The 18607-nt window shown below is 36.2% G+C and overlaps 1 protein-coding gene across 6 annotated transcripts in view; it reads right to left on the bottom strand.

Moving 5' to 3' along the window:
• Positions 1-18607, bottom strand: part of TEX11 (testis expressed 11) — a 323813-nt gene that overhangs the window by 157728 nt on the left and 147478 nt on the right. For all 6 annotated transcript variants that reach the window (XM_077890293.1, XM_077890296.1, XM_077890292.1 and 3 more), the window contains one exon: positions 2463-2600. In XM_077890293.1, coding sequence (XP_077746419.1) covers positions 2463-2600 — 138 coding nt within the window. The remainder of the gene's footprint in view (positions 1-2462; positions 2601-18607) is intronic.

Here is an 18607-nt window from a genome sequence, read left to right as displayed (position 1 = left end):
ACAAGCTGAAGTTGAGAATTGTAGAGAAGGCCCTCAAAAAAAGTTCCTTCTAAGAGATAAGAAGAAGAAAGGAAGAGTAAAGAAAGGAGAAGTTGATGAAGTTCATGTGAGTGGCTATGAGTTCAGAAAATTACAAGATAAAGTATTTTGCTAAAGGGAAGGGTAAGGCATGGTGGTTTGAGGACAAAAAAATTGTGAGGAATATGACAGAAAGTTAGTAAGGGTCAGTTTTACCTAGCTGAAAAACCATACAATTTAAGCAGGTCCAGTAAACATGGTTTCATAAACTATTCTGAACAATGTTCAAGTAGCTCAAGGGAAGAAGTGAAAAAAGCATTTGACAATGAAAATTAACAAGGGAAGGTGGGAATAGTAAAATAGTAAAATATAATGGATTGTGTAATTTCTTTTCACCTTTCTCTTTGTGCATTAAGAGAGTATTCCCTACATATGGAAGATACCAAATCAATGTTTGCTAAGTTCAAGACAAGAAGGATGAAAGAGAAAAATAACACTAACAGTAATCAACAAGATTACCTTGAACATACTGAAAATAACTTTTGGTTTTACTACCAATCTGGCCTTCAGTGATATAATCACACACTGATTATACACTATTAGGACATGCCTGGTTTCCTGCTCTCCTCTTCTTCACCTTCTTACTAATACGATTTGAATTCCATATTATAGGCTTAGTCCTATCCTAGGATCAAATTTGACATTAGTTAGAGGAGACTTAAGAAGCATTGTTTCAGGGCACCTTGCTGGCTCAATCGGAGGAGCACATGACTCTTGATCTCAATGTCTTGAGTTCAAGCCCCACACTGGGTGTTGAGGCTACTTTAAAAAAAGAAGCACTGCTTCAAGTCTTGAAAGATTCTATCTACTCACTTCATATTCTCCTAGAAACTGCATCCCAGCCTGGCCCCCTATGCCTAACCTCCACTCTTAAAAACAACCTCATATTCTAGCCTCATATTCTAGGTGTACCTGGGTGGCTTAGTCAGTTAAGCATCTGCCTTTGGCTCCGGTCTTGATCTCAGGGTCCTGGGATGGAGCTGCATTTTGGGCTCCCTGTTCAGCTGGGAGTCTGCTTCTCCCTTTCTCTTTGCCCCCCTCCCTGCTTGTGCGAGCTGTCTCTCAAATAAATAAATAAAATCTTTAAAGATCTGCCCATTAGGATACTCTGAGGCTAGCTGCTTGGTTGAGTCAAAGGCAACTATGTCTTGTTCATATCTATAACCCCTCAGAGACTATCACAGTATCTTGTACTGCACTCTTTCTATCTGTATTAGCTGAACAGATAGCAGAACAGATACCCTTCCTTGGCCTGAAAAGACAATCATCCAAATGGCATATCTGACTCCAAATGCAGGTCCTTCCCATTCTGCCAGGCCAACATAAATCATGAAACTTAAAATAACTTTCTGATCATTTTTATATCTTTAAGCAGTAAGCAATTATCTTTCTGAAATAGTTAATGGTATCTTATGCAGAAAATTTGTGTGATAATCTTTTTTTCAGGTCTTTATGTAAACAGTAGCGTCAATTATCATTCTGAAACACTTAAATGCTAGGCTGTGCTGAAATATCATGAACTAAGTAAGTAATACTTCAACTTCTCTTCCCGAACTATAAATTTTTAATATACAAACTAAATGGTAAATATTCTTTTGAAAGAAAATTGAAGTATTTAGTCAAATAAACAACCCTTCAAAGTAAACAAAAACTCAAAGAAAATGTCTGGAATACAACCAGTAATCATATATTTTCCCCTAAACTTGTCATTAAAACCTGAAAAGCAACAAAAGCCTTCATATTTTATCTGGGTCTACACTTGTCTTTCTCACTTGTCCTTCCACAAGCCAATACCTTCCCCCACTTATGTGTATACTATGATACCCAAAAAAAGAAATGTTCCAATTGCTCTAGGAAGTATGAATGGCTCGATCTTTAAATAGATTTTTATCTCATTCACCTCTTAGAATTTTGTTCTGATAATCAATTGCTAAAAATTTTCCAGAGTGGTTGGATAGTCAATAGGTAACCCAGTACATAAAAGAAAGACTATTTTATCTGAGTATTTTCCCATACTGAATGGTTGACCAATAAAAGTGTACCTTATAATTTAGTTTGCTTCAAAGGACAATACTGCAGGTGGTTAGTAGCAAACAACTTGGTTTAGAAGTTCCAATGATATATTACTTTCCAGAAAAAGGTGCCCCCAAAACCCAGTAAGTAGTGGAATTAATGGTTTTTCAAATTCTCTCTTTCTGGGAAGTTCCTATCAGTCATGTTTACAGTGTACAAATCAGGAAAGTATCAATTTGAGTTTATATTCTATGAAGAAACTCTCAGATATCTTAACCTCATAGCCAAGAAGACACACCAAACTGTACCTATCTCCCTGCCACTGCACAGGACACTTCCTGCCTTTGAAAAAAATAGATGAATCAAAGCACCTTATCAAGTTGTTTCAAATGAAGGTAGCAGGAAGCCATGTTTCTCCGCAGTTTGGCCAAGTCCAAATCTGTACGATCAGTTGCATAAAATCTCAGAGAATAATAGTACCAGTTTAGGGCATCAGCATAATTTTGTACCTAAAGGTTAAAAAGAAATAACAAAATTACAGAGATATCTCTACATTTGACCTTATTTTTTCTAAGTCACCTCTACAAAAAAAAACCAATAAAATTGTATTGTTTTCTTTTTTAGACAATCAAAACACAACACCCTCTCTGAGTTCTAAGTTCATTTTACGATCTGTCTAGATCAGTATCAGTTGCAGATTGTGGTAATCGATATTCTATTTTCTTTCTCCATATTAGAAATTTCACGGAAACCATCAACAAAATTAAAAGGCAACCTACGGAATGGGAGAAAATACTTGCAAACACTATATTCAATAGATGGTAATATCCAAAATATACAAAGAACTCCTACAACTCAATAGAAAAAAAAAACAATTTAAAAATGGGCAAAGAACCTGAATAGACATTTTTCCAAAGAAAACATATAGGGGCATCTGGATGGCTCAGTCAGTTAAGCATTTGACTCTTTAAAAAATATATAAAGCCCTCTGGGTGGCACAGCGGTTTGGCGCCTGCCTTTGGCCCAGGGCGCGATCCTGGAGACCCGGGATCAAATCCCACGTCGGGCTCCCGGTGCATGGAGCCTGCTTCTGTCTCTACCTCTCTCTCTCTGTGTGTGACTATCATAAATAATAAATAAAATATATATATTTTTTTTACGTATTTGAGAGAGAGAGAAAGAGAAGAAGTAGAGGGAGCAAGAGAGGGAGAAGCAAGCTCCCAGTGTGCACGAAGCCTGATGTGGGCCTCAATCCCAGGACCCTGGGATCATGACCTGAGCCAAAGGCAGACGCTTAATCAACTGAGCCACCCAGGCACACCAAGCATTCAACTCTTGATTTCAGCACAAGATAATGAATCTCAGGGTTGTGAAATAAAGGTCCAGGTTGGACTCCACACTCAGCTGGGAATCTGCCTGAGGATTCTCTCCTCTCTCCTACTGTCCCTCCCCCTGCTCTGGTCTCTCTCAAATAAATTAATAAATCTTTAAAAAAGACATACAAATGGTCAGCAGGTAGAAGAAAAGGTGCTTAGCATCACTAATAATATGGAAAATCCAAATCAAAACCACGATGAAATATGTCTCACAACTACTAGAGTTATATCATCAAAAAGAAAAGGGATAACAAATGCTAGTAGAGAAACCTTGTACACAGTTGGTTGGAATATAAAATGGTAGGATTATCATGGAAAACAGTATAGAGCTTTCTCAAATTAAAATTAGAACTACCATATACTCCAGCAATCCCACATCATGATCTGAAAGAGATCTCTACTCCCATATTCATTGCAGCAATATTTAAAATAGCCAAGGTACAGAAACAACCTAAGTGTCCATTTACTGATGAATGGATAAATAAAATATGGTATATGTACACAATGGAATATTATTCAGCCATAAAAAGAGGGACATCCTTCCATTTGTGACAAGAATGAATTTGGAGGACTAGTATGCTAGGTAAAATAAGCCAGATAGAGAAAGACAAATATTTCATGTTATCATCACTTATTTGTGGAATTTGAAAAAAAAACAGTTAAACTCTAGAAACAGAGAATAGAATAGTGGTTTTGAGGGGCTTGGGGTTGGGGAAATGGGGAAAGGGTGGTAAAAGGGTATAAACTTTCAGTTATAAGATGAAAAAGGTAACAGGGTATAAACTTTCAGTTACAAGATGAAAAAGGTCATCTAATGTATGACATGATTACTATAGCTGGTAATACTGGATTGTATAACTGAATTTTGCTAAGAGAACAGAACTTAAGCGTTCTCAGAAAAAAAATGTGATGAATATGTTAATTAAATAAATAGTTAGGACTCAAAACGTATACATATACCTAATTATTACATTGTACACTTAAAATTGTGTTGATTATACTTCAATAAATTTTTAAATTTTTATTTAAATTCAATTAATTAACATATAATGTATTATTAATTTCAGAGGTAGAGGTCAGTGATTCATCAGTCTTACATAATACCCAGTGCTTATTACATCAGGTGTCCTCCTAAACATTCATCACTCAGTTACCCCAATACCCTACCCACTACTCCTCCAGGGACCCTCAGTTTGATTCCTATGATTAAGAGTCTCTTATGCTTTGTTTCCCTCTATGATTTCATCTTGTTTTATCTTTTCTCCTCTTCCTATATGATCCTCTGTTTTGTTTCTTTTTTTAAAAAGATTATTTATTTATTCATGAGACACACAGAGAGAGAGGCAGAGACATAGGCAGAGGGAGAAGCAGGCTCCATGCAGGGAGCTTGCTGTGGGACTCAATCCTGGGATTCCATGATCACGCCCTGGGCCAAAGGCAGGCACTAAACTACTAAGCCACCCAGGCATCCCATCTCTGTTTTGTTTCTTAAATTCCACATATAAGTAAGATCATATTATAATTCTCTTTCACTGATTAACTTATTTCTCTTAGCATAATATCCTCTAGTTCCATCCACATCATTGCAAATCACAAGATTTCATTTCTTAATGGCTGAGTAGTATTCCATACAACATCTGCATGTGGGATGAAAAGTCTGAGGGGTGGTGAACAACCCCAGAAAACTCAAAATACAATTTTAGTTATTAAAACAATGATAAAAATTTTTAGAAGAAATTGATAATTTACCATGTTAATATAGCTATTTTCATTTTTCTGCATTCCATTTTAACTTTGTCCTTTTATATTTGTATATAGTTACAATCATAGCTTATATTAGAGTTTCATGTTCCATTCTTTCCATCTGACTTTATTTGGTAAATATTAATCTGTATTACAATGGAGTCCTCACAGTTGTCAATGTAAGGGATATATAACATTCAATTAAGTTAATATACAATGATTTTCATAATGTTGGATATTTCATTGGTTTCCAAGTTTTTCACTATTATGATAAAGTGCCACTGTGTTTGTGTACAATTTTTTTTTTTTACTTTTGAGGCACTAACATATTTTCAATGCTAAGACACTATTTGGAAAAATATGATAGAAATAACCTGGATACGTTTTTCTAAACTGAACACCTGGGTGGCTCAGTGGTTAAGTGTCTGTCTTTGGCTCAGGCTGTGATCCTGGTCCAGGGATCAAGTCCACATCAGGCTCCTACGAGGATCCTGCTTTTCCCTCTGTCTATGTCTCTGCCTCTCTCTGAGGGACCCTGTTTCTCATGAATAAATAAAATATTTTAAAACACAAAAACTTTTTTTAAGCTAAGAAAACTCAGATTGTTCATGCACACCAAGGTAAGGTAGATGAGTCCCTTGTACCCTCTAAAAGAAGCTTCACATTTTAAGTGAAGAACAGAAGTCATTTGGGTGTAAATGGAATAAAACACACTCTTCACTAAAAAAAACAAAACAAAAAAAAAAAAAAACCTGTGCTCTGTAGGTTCAAGATTACCCATGACTATTTAGGGTCAGTATATTTTTCTCCGGTGTTGAAAGTGGGAGTTTAAAAATATTCTGCAAGATGGGGGTCAAGATGGTGAAAAGTAGGGGTACTCACTCACCTGGTCCCACCAACTTACCTAGATAACTTTCAAAACATCCTGAACACCTACGAATTCGACCTAAGAATTAAAGAGAGAACAGCCAGAATGCTACAGAGAGAAGGGTTTTCGCTTCTAACAAGAATCATCTAGGGTGAAATTTACTTAGGTTGTGGTTGATATTCTTGACTTAGCCTGCTCATACACCCACTCTGCACTGAGCAAAATGACTAGAAGGAAGAATTCACCACAAAAGAATCAGAAACAGTATTCTCTCCCACAGAGTTACAGAATTTGGATTACAATTTAATGTCAGAAAGCCAATTCAGAAGCACAATTATAAAGCTACTGGTGGCTTTAGAAAAAAGCATAAAGGATTCTAGAGACTTCATGACTGAAGAATTTAGATCTCATCAGGCCAAAATTAAAAATCAATTAAATGAGATGCAATCCAAACTGGAGGTCCTAATGATGAGGGTTAATGAGGTGGAAAAAAGAGTGAGTGACATAGAAGATAAGTTGATGGCAAGGAAGGAAGCTGAGAAAAAAAGAGAAAAACAATTAAGAGACCATGAGGAAAAGTTAAGGGAAATAAATGACAGCTTCAGAAGGAACAATCTACATATAATTGGGGTTCCAGGAAAGGCTGAGAAGGACAGAGGGCCAGAAAGCATATTTGAACAAATCATAGCTGAGAACTTCCCTAATTTGGGGAGGGAAACAGGCATTCAGATCCAAGAGATAGAGCAGTCCCCCTCCAAAATAATAAAAAATGTTTAACATCTCGACATTTAATAGTGAAACTTGCGAATTCCAAAGATAAAGAGAATATCCTTAGAGTAGTGAGAAACAAGAGATTCATAACTTATATGGGGAGAAATATCAGATTAACAGCAGACCTCTCCGTAAAGACCTGGCAGGCCAGAAAGGGCTGGCAGGATATATTCAGGGTCCTAAATGAGAAGAACATGCAGCCAATACTTTATCCAGCAATGCTCTCATCCAGAATAGAAGGAGAGATAAAGAGCTTCCAAGATAGGCAGAAACTGAAAGAATATGTGACCACCAAACCAGCTCTGCAAGAAATATTAAGAGGGACCCTGTTAAGAAAGAGGATGCCCAAAGAAATGATCCACAAAAACAGGGACTGAATAGGTATTATGATGACACTAAATTCATATCTTCCAATAGTCACTCTGAACGTGAATGGGCTAAATGATCTCATCAAAAGACACAGGGTTTCAAACTGGATAAAAAAGCAAGAATCATCTATTTGCTGTCTACAAGAGACTCATTTTAGACCTAGGAAATGAACAGCTTGAAAATCAAAGGTTGGAGAACCATTTTCCATTCAAATGGTCCTCAAAAGAAAGCTGGGGTAGCAATCCTCCTATCAGATAAATTAAAGTTTATCCCAAAGACTGTAGTAAGAGATTAAGAGGGACACTATATCATACTTAAAGGGTCTATCCAACAAAAAGACCTAACAATCATGAATATTTATGCCCCTAATGTGGGAGCTGCCAAATATATCAATTAATAACCAAAGTAAAGATATACTTAGATAATAATACACTAATAGTAGGAGACTTCAACACAGCACTTTCTGCACATGACAGATCTTCTAAGCAGAACATCACCAAAGAAACAACAGCCTTAAATGATACACTCGACCAGATGGATTTCATAGATATTTACAAAACTTTACATCCGAACACAACTGATTACACATTCTTCTCAAGTGCACATGGAACTTTCTCCAGAATAGACCACATACTGGGTAACAAATCAAGTCTCAACCAAAACCAAAAGATTGAGATTATCCCCTGCATATTTTCAGACCACAATGCTTTGAAAGTAAAACTCAATCACAAGAGGAAATTTGGAATAAACTCAAACACGTGGAGGTTAAACAGCATCCTCCTAAAAGATGAAAGGGCCAACCAGGAAATTAGAGAATAATTAAAAAGATTCATGGAAACTAATGAGAATGAAGAAACAACCATTCAACATCTTTGGGATACAGCAAAAGTGGTCCTAAGAGGGAAATACATCACAATTCACAATACAAGCCTCCCTCAAAAAATTGGAAAAAACTCAAATAGACTAGCTAACCTTGCACTTAAAGGAACTGGAGAAACAACAGCAAATAAAACCTACACCAAGGAGAAGATAGTTAATAAAGATTTGAGTAGAACTCAATGAAATAGAGATCAGAAGAACTGTAGAACAGATCAACAAAACCAAGAGTTGGTTCTTCAAAAGGATTAACAAGATAGATAATCATTAGCCGGCCTTATTAAAAAGAACCGAGAAAAGACTCAAATTAATAAAATCACGAATGAAAGAAGAGAGATCACAACCAATACCAAGGAAATACAAACGATTTTAAAAACATATTATGAGCAGCCATACACCAATAAATTAGTTAATCTATAAGAAATGGATGCAGGGGATCCCTGGGTGGCTCAGCAGTTTGGCACCTGCCTTTGGCCCGGGGCGCAATCCTGGAGTCTCGGGATCGAGTCCCATGACGGGCTCCCGGCATGGAGCCTGCTTCTCCCTCCTCCTGTGTCTCTGCTCCCCCCCCATGTCTATCATAAATAAATAAATAAATCTTTTAAAAAAAAAAGAAATGGATGCATTTTTGGAAAACCACAAACTACCAACACTGGTACAGGAAGAAATAGAAAACCTGAACAGGCCAATAACCAGGGAGGAAATTGAAGCAGTCATCAGAAACCTCCCAAGACACAAAAGTCCAGGGCCAGATGGCTTCCCAGGGAAATTCTATCAAATGTTTAAAAAAGAAACAATACCTGTTCTACTAAAGCTGTTCTGAAGGATAGAAAGGGATGGAATACTTCCAAACTCGTTCTATGAGGCCAGCTTTACCGGAATTCCAAAACCAGATGAAGACCCCACCAAAAAGAAGAATTATAGACCAATATCCCTGATGAACACAGACGCAACAATTCTCAACAAGATACTAGCTAATAGGATCCAACAGTACATTAAGAAGATTATTCACCATGACCAAGTGGGATATATCACTGGGATTCAAGGCTGGTTCCACACTCGTAAAACAATCAGTGTGATAGATCACATCAACAACGGAAAAAACAAGAACCATATGATCCTCTCAATAGATGCAGAGAAAGCATTTGACAAAATACAGCATCCATTCCTGATCAAAACTCTTCAGAGTGGAGGGATAGAGGGAACATTCCTCAGCACCCTAAAAGCCATCTATGAAAATCCCACAGCAAATATCATTCTCAATGGGGAAACACTGGGAGCCTTTCCCCTAAGATCAGGAACATGACAAGGACGTCCACTCTCACCACTGCTATTCAACATAGTACTAGAAGTCCTAGCCTCAGCAATCAGGCAACAAAAGGAAATAAAAGGCATTCAAATTGGCAAAGAAGAAGTCCAACTCTCCCTCTTTGCAGATGACATGATACTGTACAGAGAAAACCCAAAAGCCTCCACCCCAAGATTGTTAGAACTCATACAGCAATTTGGCAGTGTGGCAGGATACAAAAATCAATGCCCAGAAATCAGTGGCATTTCTATACACTAACAATGAGACTGAAGAAAGAGAAATTAAGGAGTCAATCCCATTTAAAATTACATCCAAAAGCCTAAGATACCTAGGAATAAACCTAACCAAAGATGTAAAGGATCTATACCCTCAAAACTATAGAACACTTCTGAAAGAAATTGAGGAAGACACAAAGAGATGGAAAAATATTCCATGCTCATGGATTGGAAGAATTAATATTGTGAAAATGTCAATGCTACCCAGGGCAATGTACACATTCAATGCAATCCCTATCAAAATACCATGGACTTTCTTCACAGAGTTGGAACGAATCATCTTAAGATTTGTGTGGAGTCAGAAAAGACCCCAAATAGCCAGGGCAATATTGAAAGGAAAACTAAAGTCAGGGGCATCACAATGCTGGATTTCAAGCTGTACTACAAAGCTGTGATCATTAAAACAGTGTGGTACCGGCACAAAAACAGACACATAGATCAATGGAACAGAATAGAGAACCCAGAAATGGGCTCTCAACTCTATGGTCAACTAATATTCGACAAAGCAGGAATGACTATTCACTGAAAAAAGGACAGTCTCTTCAAAAAATGGTGCTGGGAAAATTGGACATCCACATAAAGAAGAATGAAACTAGACCATTCTCTTACACCAGACACAAAGATAAACTCAAAATGGATGAAAGATCTTAATGTGAGACAAGATTCCATCAAAATCCTAGAGGAGAACACAAGGAACACACTGTTTGAACTTGGCCACAGCAACTTCTTACAAGATACATCCATGAAGGCAAGAGAAACTAGAGCAAAAATAAACTATTGGGACTTCATCAAGACAAGAAGCTTTTGCACAGCAAAAGAAACAGCCAACAAAACTAAAAGACAGCCTACAAAATGGGAGAAGATATTTGCAAATGACATATCAGATAAAGGGCTAGTATCCAAGATCTATAAAGAACTTATCAAACTCAACAGCAAAGAAACAAACAATCCAATCATGAAATGGGCAAAAGACATGAACAGAAATCTCACAGAGGAAGACATAGACATGGCCAACAAGCACATGAGAAAATGCTCTGCATCACTTGCCATCAGGGAAATACAAATCAAAACCACAATGAGATACCACCTCACACCAGTGAGAATGGAGAAAATTAACAAGGCAGGAAACAAATGTTGGAGAGGATGTGGAGAAAGGGGAACCCTTTTGCACTGTTGGTGGGAATGTGAACTGGTACAGCCCCTCTGGAAAACTGTGTGGAGGTTCCTCAAGGAGTTAAAAATAGATCTGCCCTATGAGCCAGCAATTGCACTGCTGGGGATCTACCCCAAAGATACAGATGCAGTGAAACGCCGCGACACCCGCACCCCGATGTTTATAGCAGCAATGTCCACAATATCCAAAGTGTGGAAGGAGCCTCGGTGTCCATCGAAAGATGAATGGATAAAGAAGATGTGGTTTATGTATACAATGGAATATTACTCAGCCATTAGAAATGACAAATACCCACCATTTGCTTCAACGTGGATGGAACTGGAGGGTATTATGCTGAGTGAAATAAGTCAATCGGAAAAGGACAAACATTATATGATCTCATTCATTTGGGGAATATAAAAAATAGTGAAAGGGAATAAAGGAGAAAGGAGAAAAAATGAGTGGGAAATATCAGAGAGGGAGACAGAACATGAGAAACTCCTAACTCTGGGAAACGAACTAGGGGTGGTAGAAAGGGAGGAGGGCGGGGGGTGGGGGTGACTGGGTGATGGGCACTGAGGGAGGGCACTTGATGGGATGAGCACTGGGAGTTATGCTATATGTTGGCAAATTGAACTCCAATAAAAAAAATATATATATAATATATATTATATATATATAAGAAAAGACAAAAAAGAAAAAATAAAACAAAAATCTTAAAATATTAGCAAATAAAGAAATAAAAATAATAGATCTATAGGAAAATCTGTCATTTGTGACAACACAGATGAATCTAAAATACATTATGCTCAGTGAAATAAGGCAGACAGAGAAAGACAAATACTGCATGATGTCACTTACACGTGGAATATAACAAAGTCAACTCATAGAAACAAAGTAGGATGGTGATTATCAGGGTTTGGGAGTTGGGGGAATTGAGGATATGTTGGTCAAGGGATACAAATTTTCAATTATTAAATGAATAATTTATAGACACCTAAGTTACTGCATGGTATCTATAATAATGTGTTATATACTTGAAATTTACTAAGAAAATGAATCTTAAGTGTTTTCACCACCAAAAAGTAACTGTTTAAGGTGAATATGTTAATTAGCTTGATTGTGGTGATCATTTCATAATGTATTCCTATATCAAAATGTCTTGTTTTGCTCCATAAAATCAGGTGCTGCAAAATACAATGGTATTCTTTTCTTTTTTATTTTATCCTTTTTAATATTTTATTTATTTTTTCATGAGAGATACAGACAGAGGCAAAGTCATAGGCAGAGGGAGAAACAGGCTCCTTGCAGGGAGCCCGATGCAGGACTCGATCCCAGGACCGTGGGATCATGCCCTGAGCCGAAGGCAAACACTCAACCCCTGAGCCACCCAGGCGTCCCTCTTGTTTTTAGAGGGCCTGTATTTCTTTACTGAACAGATTTAAAATTACTTCAGAATTCTCTTGTCCAACTGATTTTCTTTCTTTTCCCTCATTTTCTAGCCTTGTAGAATATTTTTATTTTTACTTCTTCCTATCCAATTTAGATGCCTTTTCTTTTTCTTGCCTAATGATCTGGGTAGGACCTTCAGTACTATGTTGAATAGAAGTGGTAAGAATGAACATCCTTGTCTTGTTCCTGATCTTTGATGAAGTTTTCAGTTTTTCACCCTTGAGTATGAGGTTAGCAGTGGGCTTGTCAGGTATGACGTTTATTATGTTGAGGTACATTCCATTTATACCTAATTTGTTGAGAGTTTTCATCATAAAAGGATGTTGAATATTTTTTTAAGGATGTTGAATATTGTTAAATTTTTTTCTGCATATACTGAGATTATCATATATGATTTTTATCCTTCATTCTATTCAATGTGGTATATCATATTTACTGATTTACATATGTTTAACATTCCCTGCATTCCAGGGAAAAATCCTACTTGGACTTTGTATAAGATCCTTTTAATATGCTTTGAATTCAGTTTGCTAGTATTGTGTTGAGGATTTTGTTCATCAGGATTACTGGCCTGTGGTTACTTTTTCTTATAGTGTCCTTGTCTCGCTTTGCTATTAGGGCAATGTTGGCCATGTAAAATTAGTTTGGAAGTGTCTGGAATGAGTTTGAGTTTGAGAACAATTAGTATTAATTCTCCTTCAAATGTTTTGTAGAATTTACGAATGAAATCATTTGGTCCTGGACATTATTTTATTGGGAGATTTTTGGTTACTGATTCAATGTCCTGACTCATCTGTTTACATTTTCTGTCTGTTCAAGATTCAGTTTAGGTAGGTTGTACATTTTCTAGAAATTTCTCCATTTCTTCTAAACTATCCAACTTGTCACATAATTTTTCACTATAGTTTCTTACAATCCTTTGTATTTATGTGGTATCAGTTGTAATGTCTCCCCTTTCATTTCCAATTTTATTTATTTGAGTCTGCTTTTTTTCCCACTATCTTTTTCTTGGTTAATCTCACTAAAACATTTGCAATTTTATCTTTTCAAAAAAACCAACTCTCATTTTTGTTGAAATTTTCTGTTTTTTAATCTCTATTTCATTTATTTCTGCTCCGCTTTTTATTATTTCCGTTCTCTGCTATCTTTGGCTTAGTTATATTTTTTCTAGTTGCATAAGGTATAAAGTCAAGTTTCTTTTTATATTTTTATTTCTTTTCATTTAATTCCAGGATAGTTTCCATAAAGTGTTATATTAGTTTCACATGTTTAATATAATGATTCAACAATTCCATAAATTACTCAGTGCTCATCAAGATAAGTGTACTAGATTGTTTATTGAAGCATTTGTCACGCTATAAACTTCCCTTTTAGAACTACTTTTGTTGCATCTGTTTGCATTTTGGTATCTTATGTTTCCATTTCCAAGTTCTTAATTAAATTCCAGCTAGTTAACATTAGTTTCAGGTGTAGAATTTAGTGATTCATTACTTACATACAACACCCAGTGTTCATCACAAGTGCCCTACATAATACCTATCACCTATTTAATCCATTGTCCCACCCTCCATCCCTCCAGTAAGCCTCAGTTAAAAGCCTGTTGCCTGGTTTACCTCACCTTACCCACCCCTTTTGATTTCTTCTTTCACCCACTGGTTGTTCAAGAGTATGTTCTTTAATTTCTACATATTTGTGAATTTTCCAGTTTAACTCTTGCTATTGATCCTTCTTTGAGTTAATTATTGTATAAAGTATAAGATTTAGATCAAGATTAATTTTTTTGCTTGTGGATGTGCAATTACACACTATTAATTGAGAATATCATTCTTCCTCCATTGAATCCTTTTGCATATTATTGAAAATAAGTTGAGCACATTCCTATGGGATTATTTTGGTGTTCTCCACTGAGCTCCAATGATCTATGTGTTTCTCTCTCTGACAATACCACAGTCAAGATTACCGTAGCTATATAATAAGTCTTGACATCAGATAGAGTAATTCCTCCCTTTTTATTCCTTTTTCTCAGAATTTTTTTAGCTATTTTCATTCCTCTGCTTTTATACATAAATTTTAGAATAATGTCTCTATTTTTCCCATTCTTTTACTTGTAACCTATTTGTATCTTCATATTTAAACTGTGTTTCTTTTTAGCAGTCAAAAGTTGAGTCTTACTTTTTAACCTATTTTGACAATGTCTGTTTTTTTACTGAAGAGTTGAGATCATTTTAATTTAATGTTATTTTTGTATATGCTGAGATTTCAATCTATCATTTTCCTACTTATTTGTTTTCCATTTGTTCTACCTAAATTTGTTCCCTTTTTCCTCTTTTTTCTGCTTCTTTTAGATTATTAAATATTTTTCATAATATTACTTTGTCTCCTTTTTTTGAATTATAAATTCTGCTTTCAATTCTTCTGGATATATACCCAGAATTGGAATTGTTGGATCATATGGTAATTCTATTTTAATTTTTATGAGGAACCACAATACTGCTTTATATAGCAGCCATACTATTTTGCATTTCTATCAACTACTTTCATTTTTAAACAGTATTTGTGCTGTGCATAGAATTCTACATTTACAGGTACTTTTTGTTATATTAAAGATATTGCTCTACTGTGTTCTTGCTTGCCTGAAAAATCCAACGTCATCCTTAATTTGCTCCTCTGTATGTATTCGTGTCATTTTTCTCCAGCTGCTTTTAAGATATTATCGTTATCACTGGTTTTGAGCAATTTGATTATTATGTGCCATGGTTTAGTTTTATCTGTGTTTCTTATGTTTTTTCTTTAAGATTTTATTTATTTATTAATAAGACACAGAGAGAGAGGCAGAGACACAGGCAGAAGGAGAAGCAGGATCCATGCAGGGAGCCTGATGTGGAACTCGATCCCGGGTCTACAGGATCATGCCCTGGGCTGAAGGCAGGCGCCAAACTGCTGAGCCACCCGGGCCGCCCTGTGTTTCTTATGTTTGATGTTTGCTAAACATCTTAAATATACCATTAAAAATTAATTAAATGTTAAAAGCTTTCAAGCATTATTTCTTCATATACGCTCTCTCCTCATTTGGGGATTCTAATTACCCAACTATTGAGCTACCTGAAGTCTTTTCATAGCTTGTGATGCTATTTTAATTTTTTTCCCTACGTGGTTTATTTTGGATGGCTTCTATTGCTGTATCTTCAAACTTACTAATCTTTACCTTTACTAATACTACTGGAGATATCCAGTAGTATGATTACCTTACTAATCTGATGTTAATACTATCCAATATATTTTTTATCCTAGACCTAGTTTTCATCTCTAGGAATTTGATTTGGATCTTTTATATCTATGTCTCAACTTTTTAAATATATGGAATAAATTAAATGAGGTATTTTAATGTTCAGTTAATGTCAACTTTGTCAGATTCTAGTGATTGCTCATTCTCTTCATTATAAAGTATTTTCCTGCCTCACTATATACTTGGTAATTTATTATTAGATACCAAATATTGTATACTTTACCTTGTTGGGTGCTGAATAGTTTGATATTCTGATAAATATTCTTGACCTCTACTCTGAGAAGCACTTAAGCTTATTGGGATCAATTCCATCCTTTTAGGTCATACTTTTGACATTTTAGGTAGGTCTGGAACAATTCTCAGTATAGGGCTAATTATCCTCCACCATTCAGACAAGATCAATCTGAGTTCTCTACCCAATGCCCCCATAAATTAGAAGTTTTTCTGTCTGGCTAATACGAACAGGCTCTATTCCCAGACAGTTGTGAGTGCCAGGCACTGTTCCCACTAATATTTTTAGATGGCTATTCCCCCGTGGCTCCAGGTACTTCCATCCCATATTGTCCTAATTAGTATTTGGCCAAACAATGGAGGAGGACTCTCTGACTGCTAGAGGTCTCTTTCTGAGTTGTGCTCTCCTTCCTGGTGGTCTATCCTGTGAACTCCAGCTGCTTTGGTCTCCTTAGACTCTCAACTCCATCTCCTTAAATTAGGAAGGCTGCTGGCATCCATTTCAGTTCCTCTTCTTGTGCTACAGCCTGGAAACTCAAGAGAGTAAGCTGCACCATTGAAGTCCTCACCTTGTTTATTTATCATTGCCCAAAGATCACTCTCCATTGCCTGATGTCCAGTGTCTCAAAAAACACTTTTTCATGTATTTTGTCTTTTTTCTTTTCTTTGGAGGGAGATCGGCAGTGGGGGGACTAGTTGTTCATAAATATGATCTCTGTTACATTTTGGTTAGAAGTAGAAATCCATCACAACTTTTTAAAACCATACATCCCATTTTTTACAGTAAGTTTTTACCTTAATTCCAGTATAGTTAGTATAGAGTGTTATATTAGTTTCAGGTGCACAATGTAGTGCTTCAACAATTCCATACATCACCCAGTGCTAATCAAGACAAATACACTCCTACATTCCGATCACCAACTCACCCATTCCCCCTGACACGCACACCTACCTTTTGGCAATCATCAGTTTGTTCTCTATAGTTAAGAGTTTGTTTCTTGATTTCTCTTTTTTTTCCTTTGCTCATTTGTTTTGTTTCTTAAATTCCACATGAGTGAAATTATATGGTATTTGTCTTTCTCTGATTTTGCTTAGCATAATACTCTCTAGTTCCATTCATGCTATTGCAAATGGCAAAATTTCATTCATTTTTATTTCTGAGTAATATTCCATTGTATATATATACCACATCTTCTTTATCCATTCATCTATCAGTAGACATTTGGACTGCTTCCGTAATTTGGCTATTATAAATAATGCTGCTATAAACATAGGGATATGTGTACTCCTTTGTGTTAGTGTTTTTATATTTTGGGGGGAGACATCCAGTAGTATGATTACTGCATCATAGGACAGTTCTACTGTTAACTTTTTTTTTAATATTTTATTTATTTATTCATGAAAGACATACAAAGAGAGAGGCAGAGACATAGGCAGAGGGAGAAGCAGACTCCTTGTGGGGAGGGAGCCTGATGTGAGACTCGATCCCAGGATGCCCAGATCACTACCAGAGCCAAAGGCAGATGCTCAACCATTGAGCCACCCAGATGCCCTCTATTGTTAACTGTTTGAGGAATTTCCATACTGTTTTCCAGAGTAGCTGCACCAATTTGCATTCCCACAGTGAAAGAGGGCTCCTTTTTCTCCACATCCTTACCAACACCTGTTCTTTTTCGTCTTTTTTATTTTAGCCATTCTGACAGGAGTGAGGTGATATCTCATTGTAGTTTTGATTTGTATTTCCCTAAGGATGAGTGATGCTGGGCCTCTTTTCATGTATGTGTTGGCCATCTGGATGTCTTCTTTGAAGAAATGTCTGTTCGTGTCTTCTACCCACTTTTTAATTGGATTATTTTGGGGGAGGTGTTGAGTTGTGTCAGTTCTTCATATATTTGGACTAGCCCTTTATCAGATGTGTCATTTGCAAATATCTTCTCCCATTCAGTTGGTTGCCTTTTAGTTTTGTTGATCCTTTCCTTTGCTGTGCAGAAACGTTTTATTTTGATGCAGTCCCAATAGTTTAATTTTGCTTTTGTTTCCCTTGCTTCAAGAGACATATCTAGAAAAATGTTGCTACAGCTGATGTCTGAGAAATTACTGCTTATGCTCTCAACTATTCTTTACTTTTTTTTAGGTAAGCTCTACACCCAACATGGGGCTTGAACTCATGATCCTGAGATCAAGAATCACATGCTCTACAAAATGAGCCAGCCAGGTGCCCCTATTCTTTACTTCCTAAAAAAATATCTGAAGTTTCAAACTTTTCTACAGTAAATCTGGATTGTTTTGTGAGAAAAAAAATTACCACTTTTTGGCATTTTTTAATTGTACAACTTTTTTTAAAGAGCAATTTTAGGTTCACAGTAAAACTGAGAGAAATGTACAGAGACTGGCCATATACCTTCTAATGCCATACACACTAAGCCTCCCACCTTATCAACATCCTCTACCAAAGTGGTAGACTTTGATGGACTTACATGGACACATCATAATCACCCAAAGTCCATAGTTTACATTAGGGTTCACTCTTAGTGTAGTATATACTATGGGCTTACACAAAGGAATAATGACAAGTATCCACCATCACAATATCATTCAAAGTATTTTCACTACACTACAAATCCTCTGTGCTTCAAATCATAGTTTTTTAAAGGGAATAAAGCTCTGACTTTCTTTTTTGTCATGTTAAAATGAATTATTTTCCTATATCTTAATATCAGACATGTCATTTCCCTACACTGTAAGCTCCCAATGGGGATGAACCAATCTTAGTGGTTTGTTTTTTGTTTTTGTTTTTAGTGGTTTTA

This window comes from Canis aureus, chromosome X (genome assembly GCF_053574225.1).
Source record: "Canis aureus isolate CA01 chromosome X, VMU_Caureus_v.1.0, whole genome shotgun sequence".
Taxonomy (NCBI): domain Eukaryota; kingdom Metazoa; phylum Chordata; class Mammalia; order Carnivora; family Canidae; genus Canis; species Canis aureus.
Note: the sequence above shows the minus strand (reverse complement) of the source record. Positions and strands in the feature narration are given on the sequence as shown.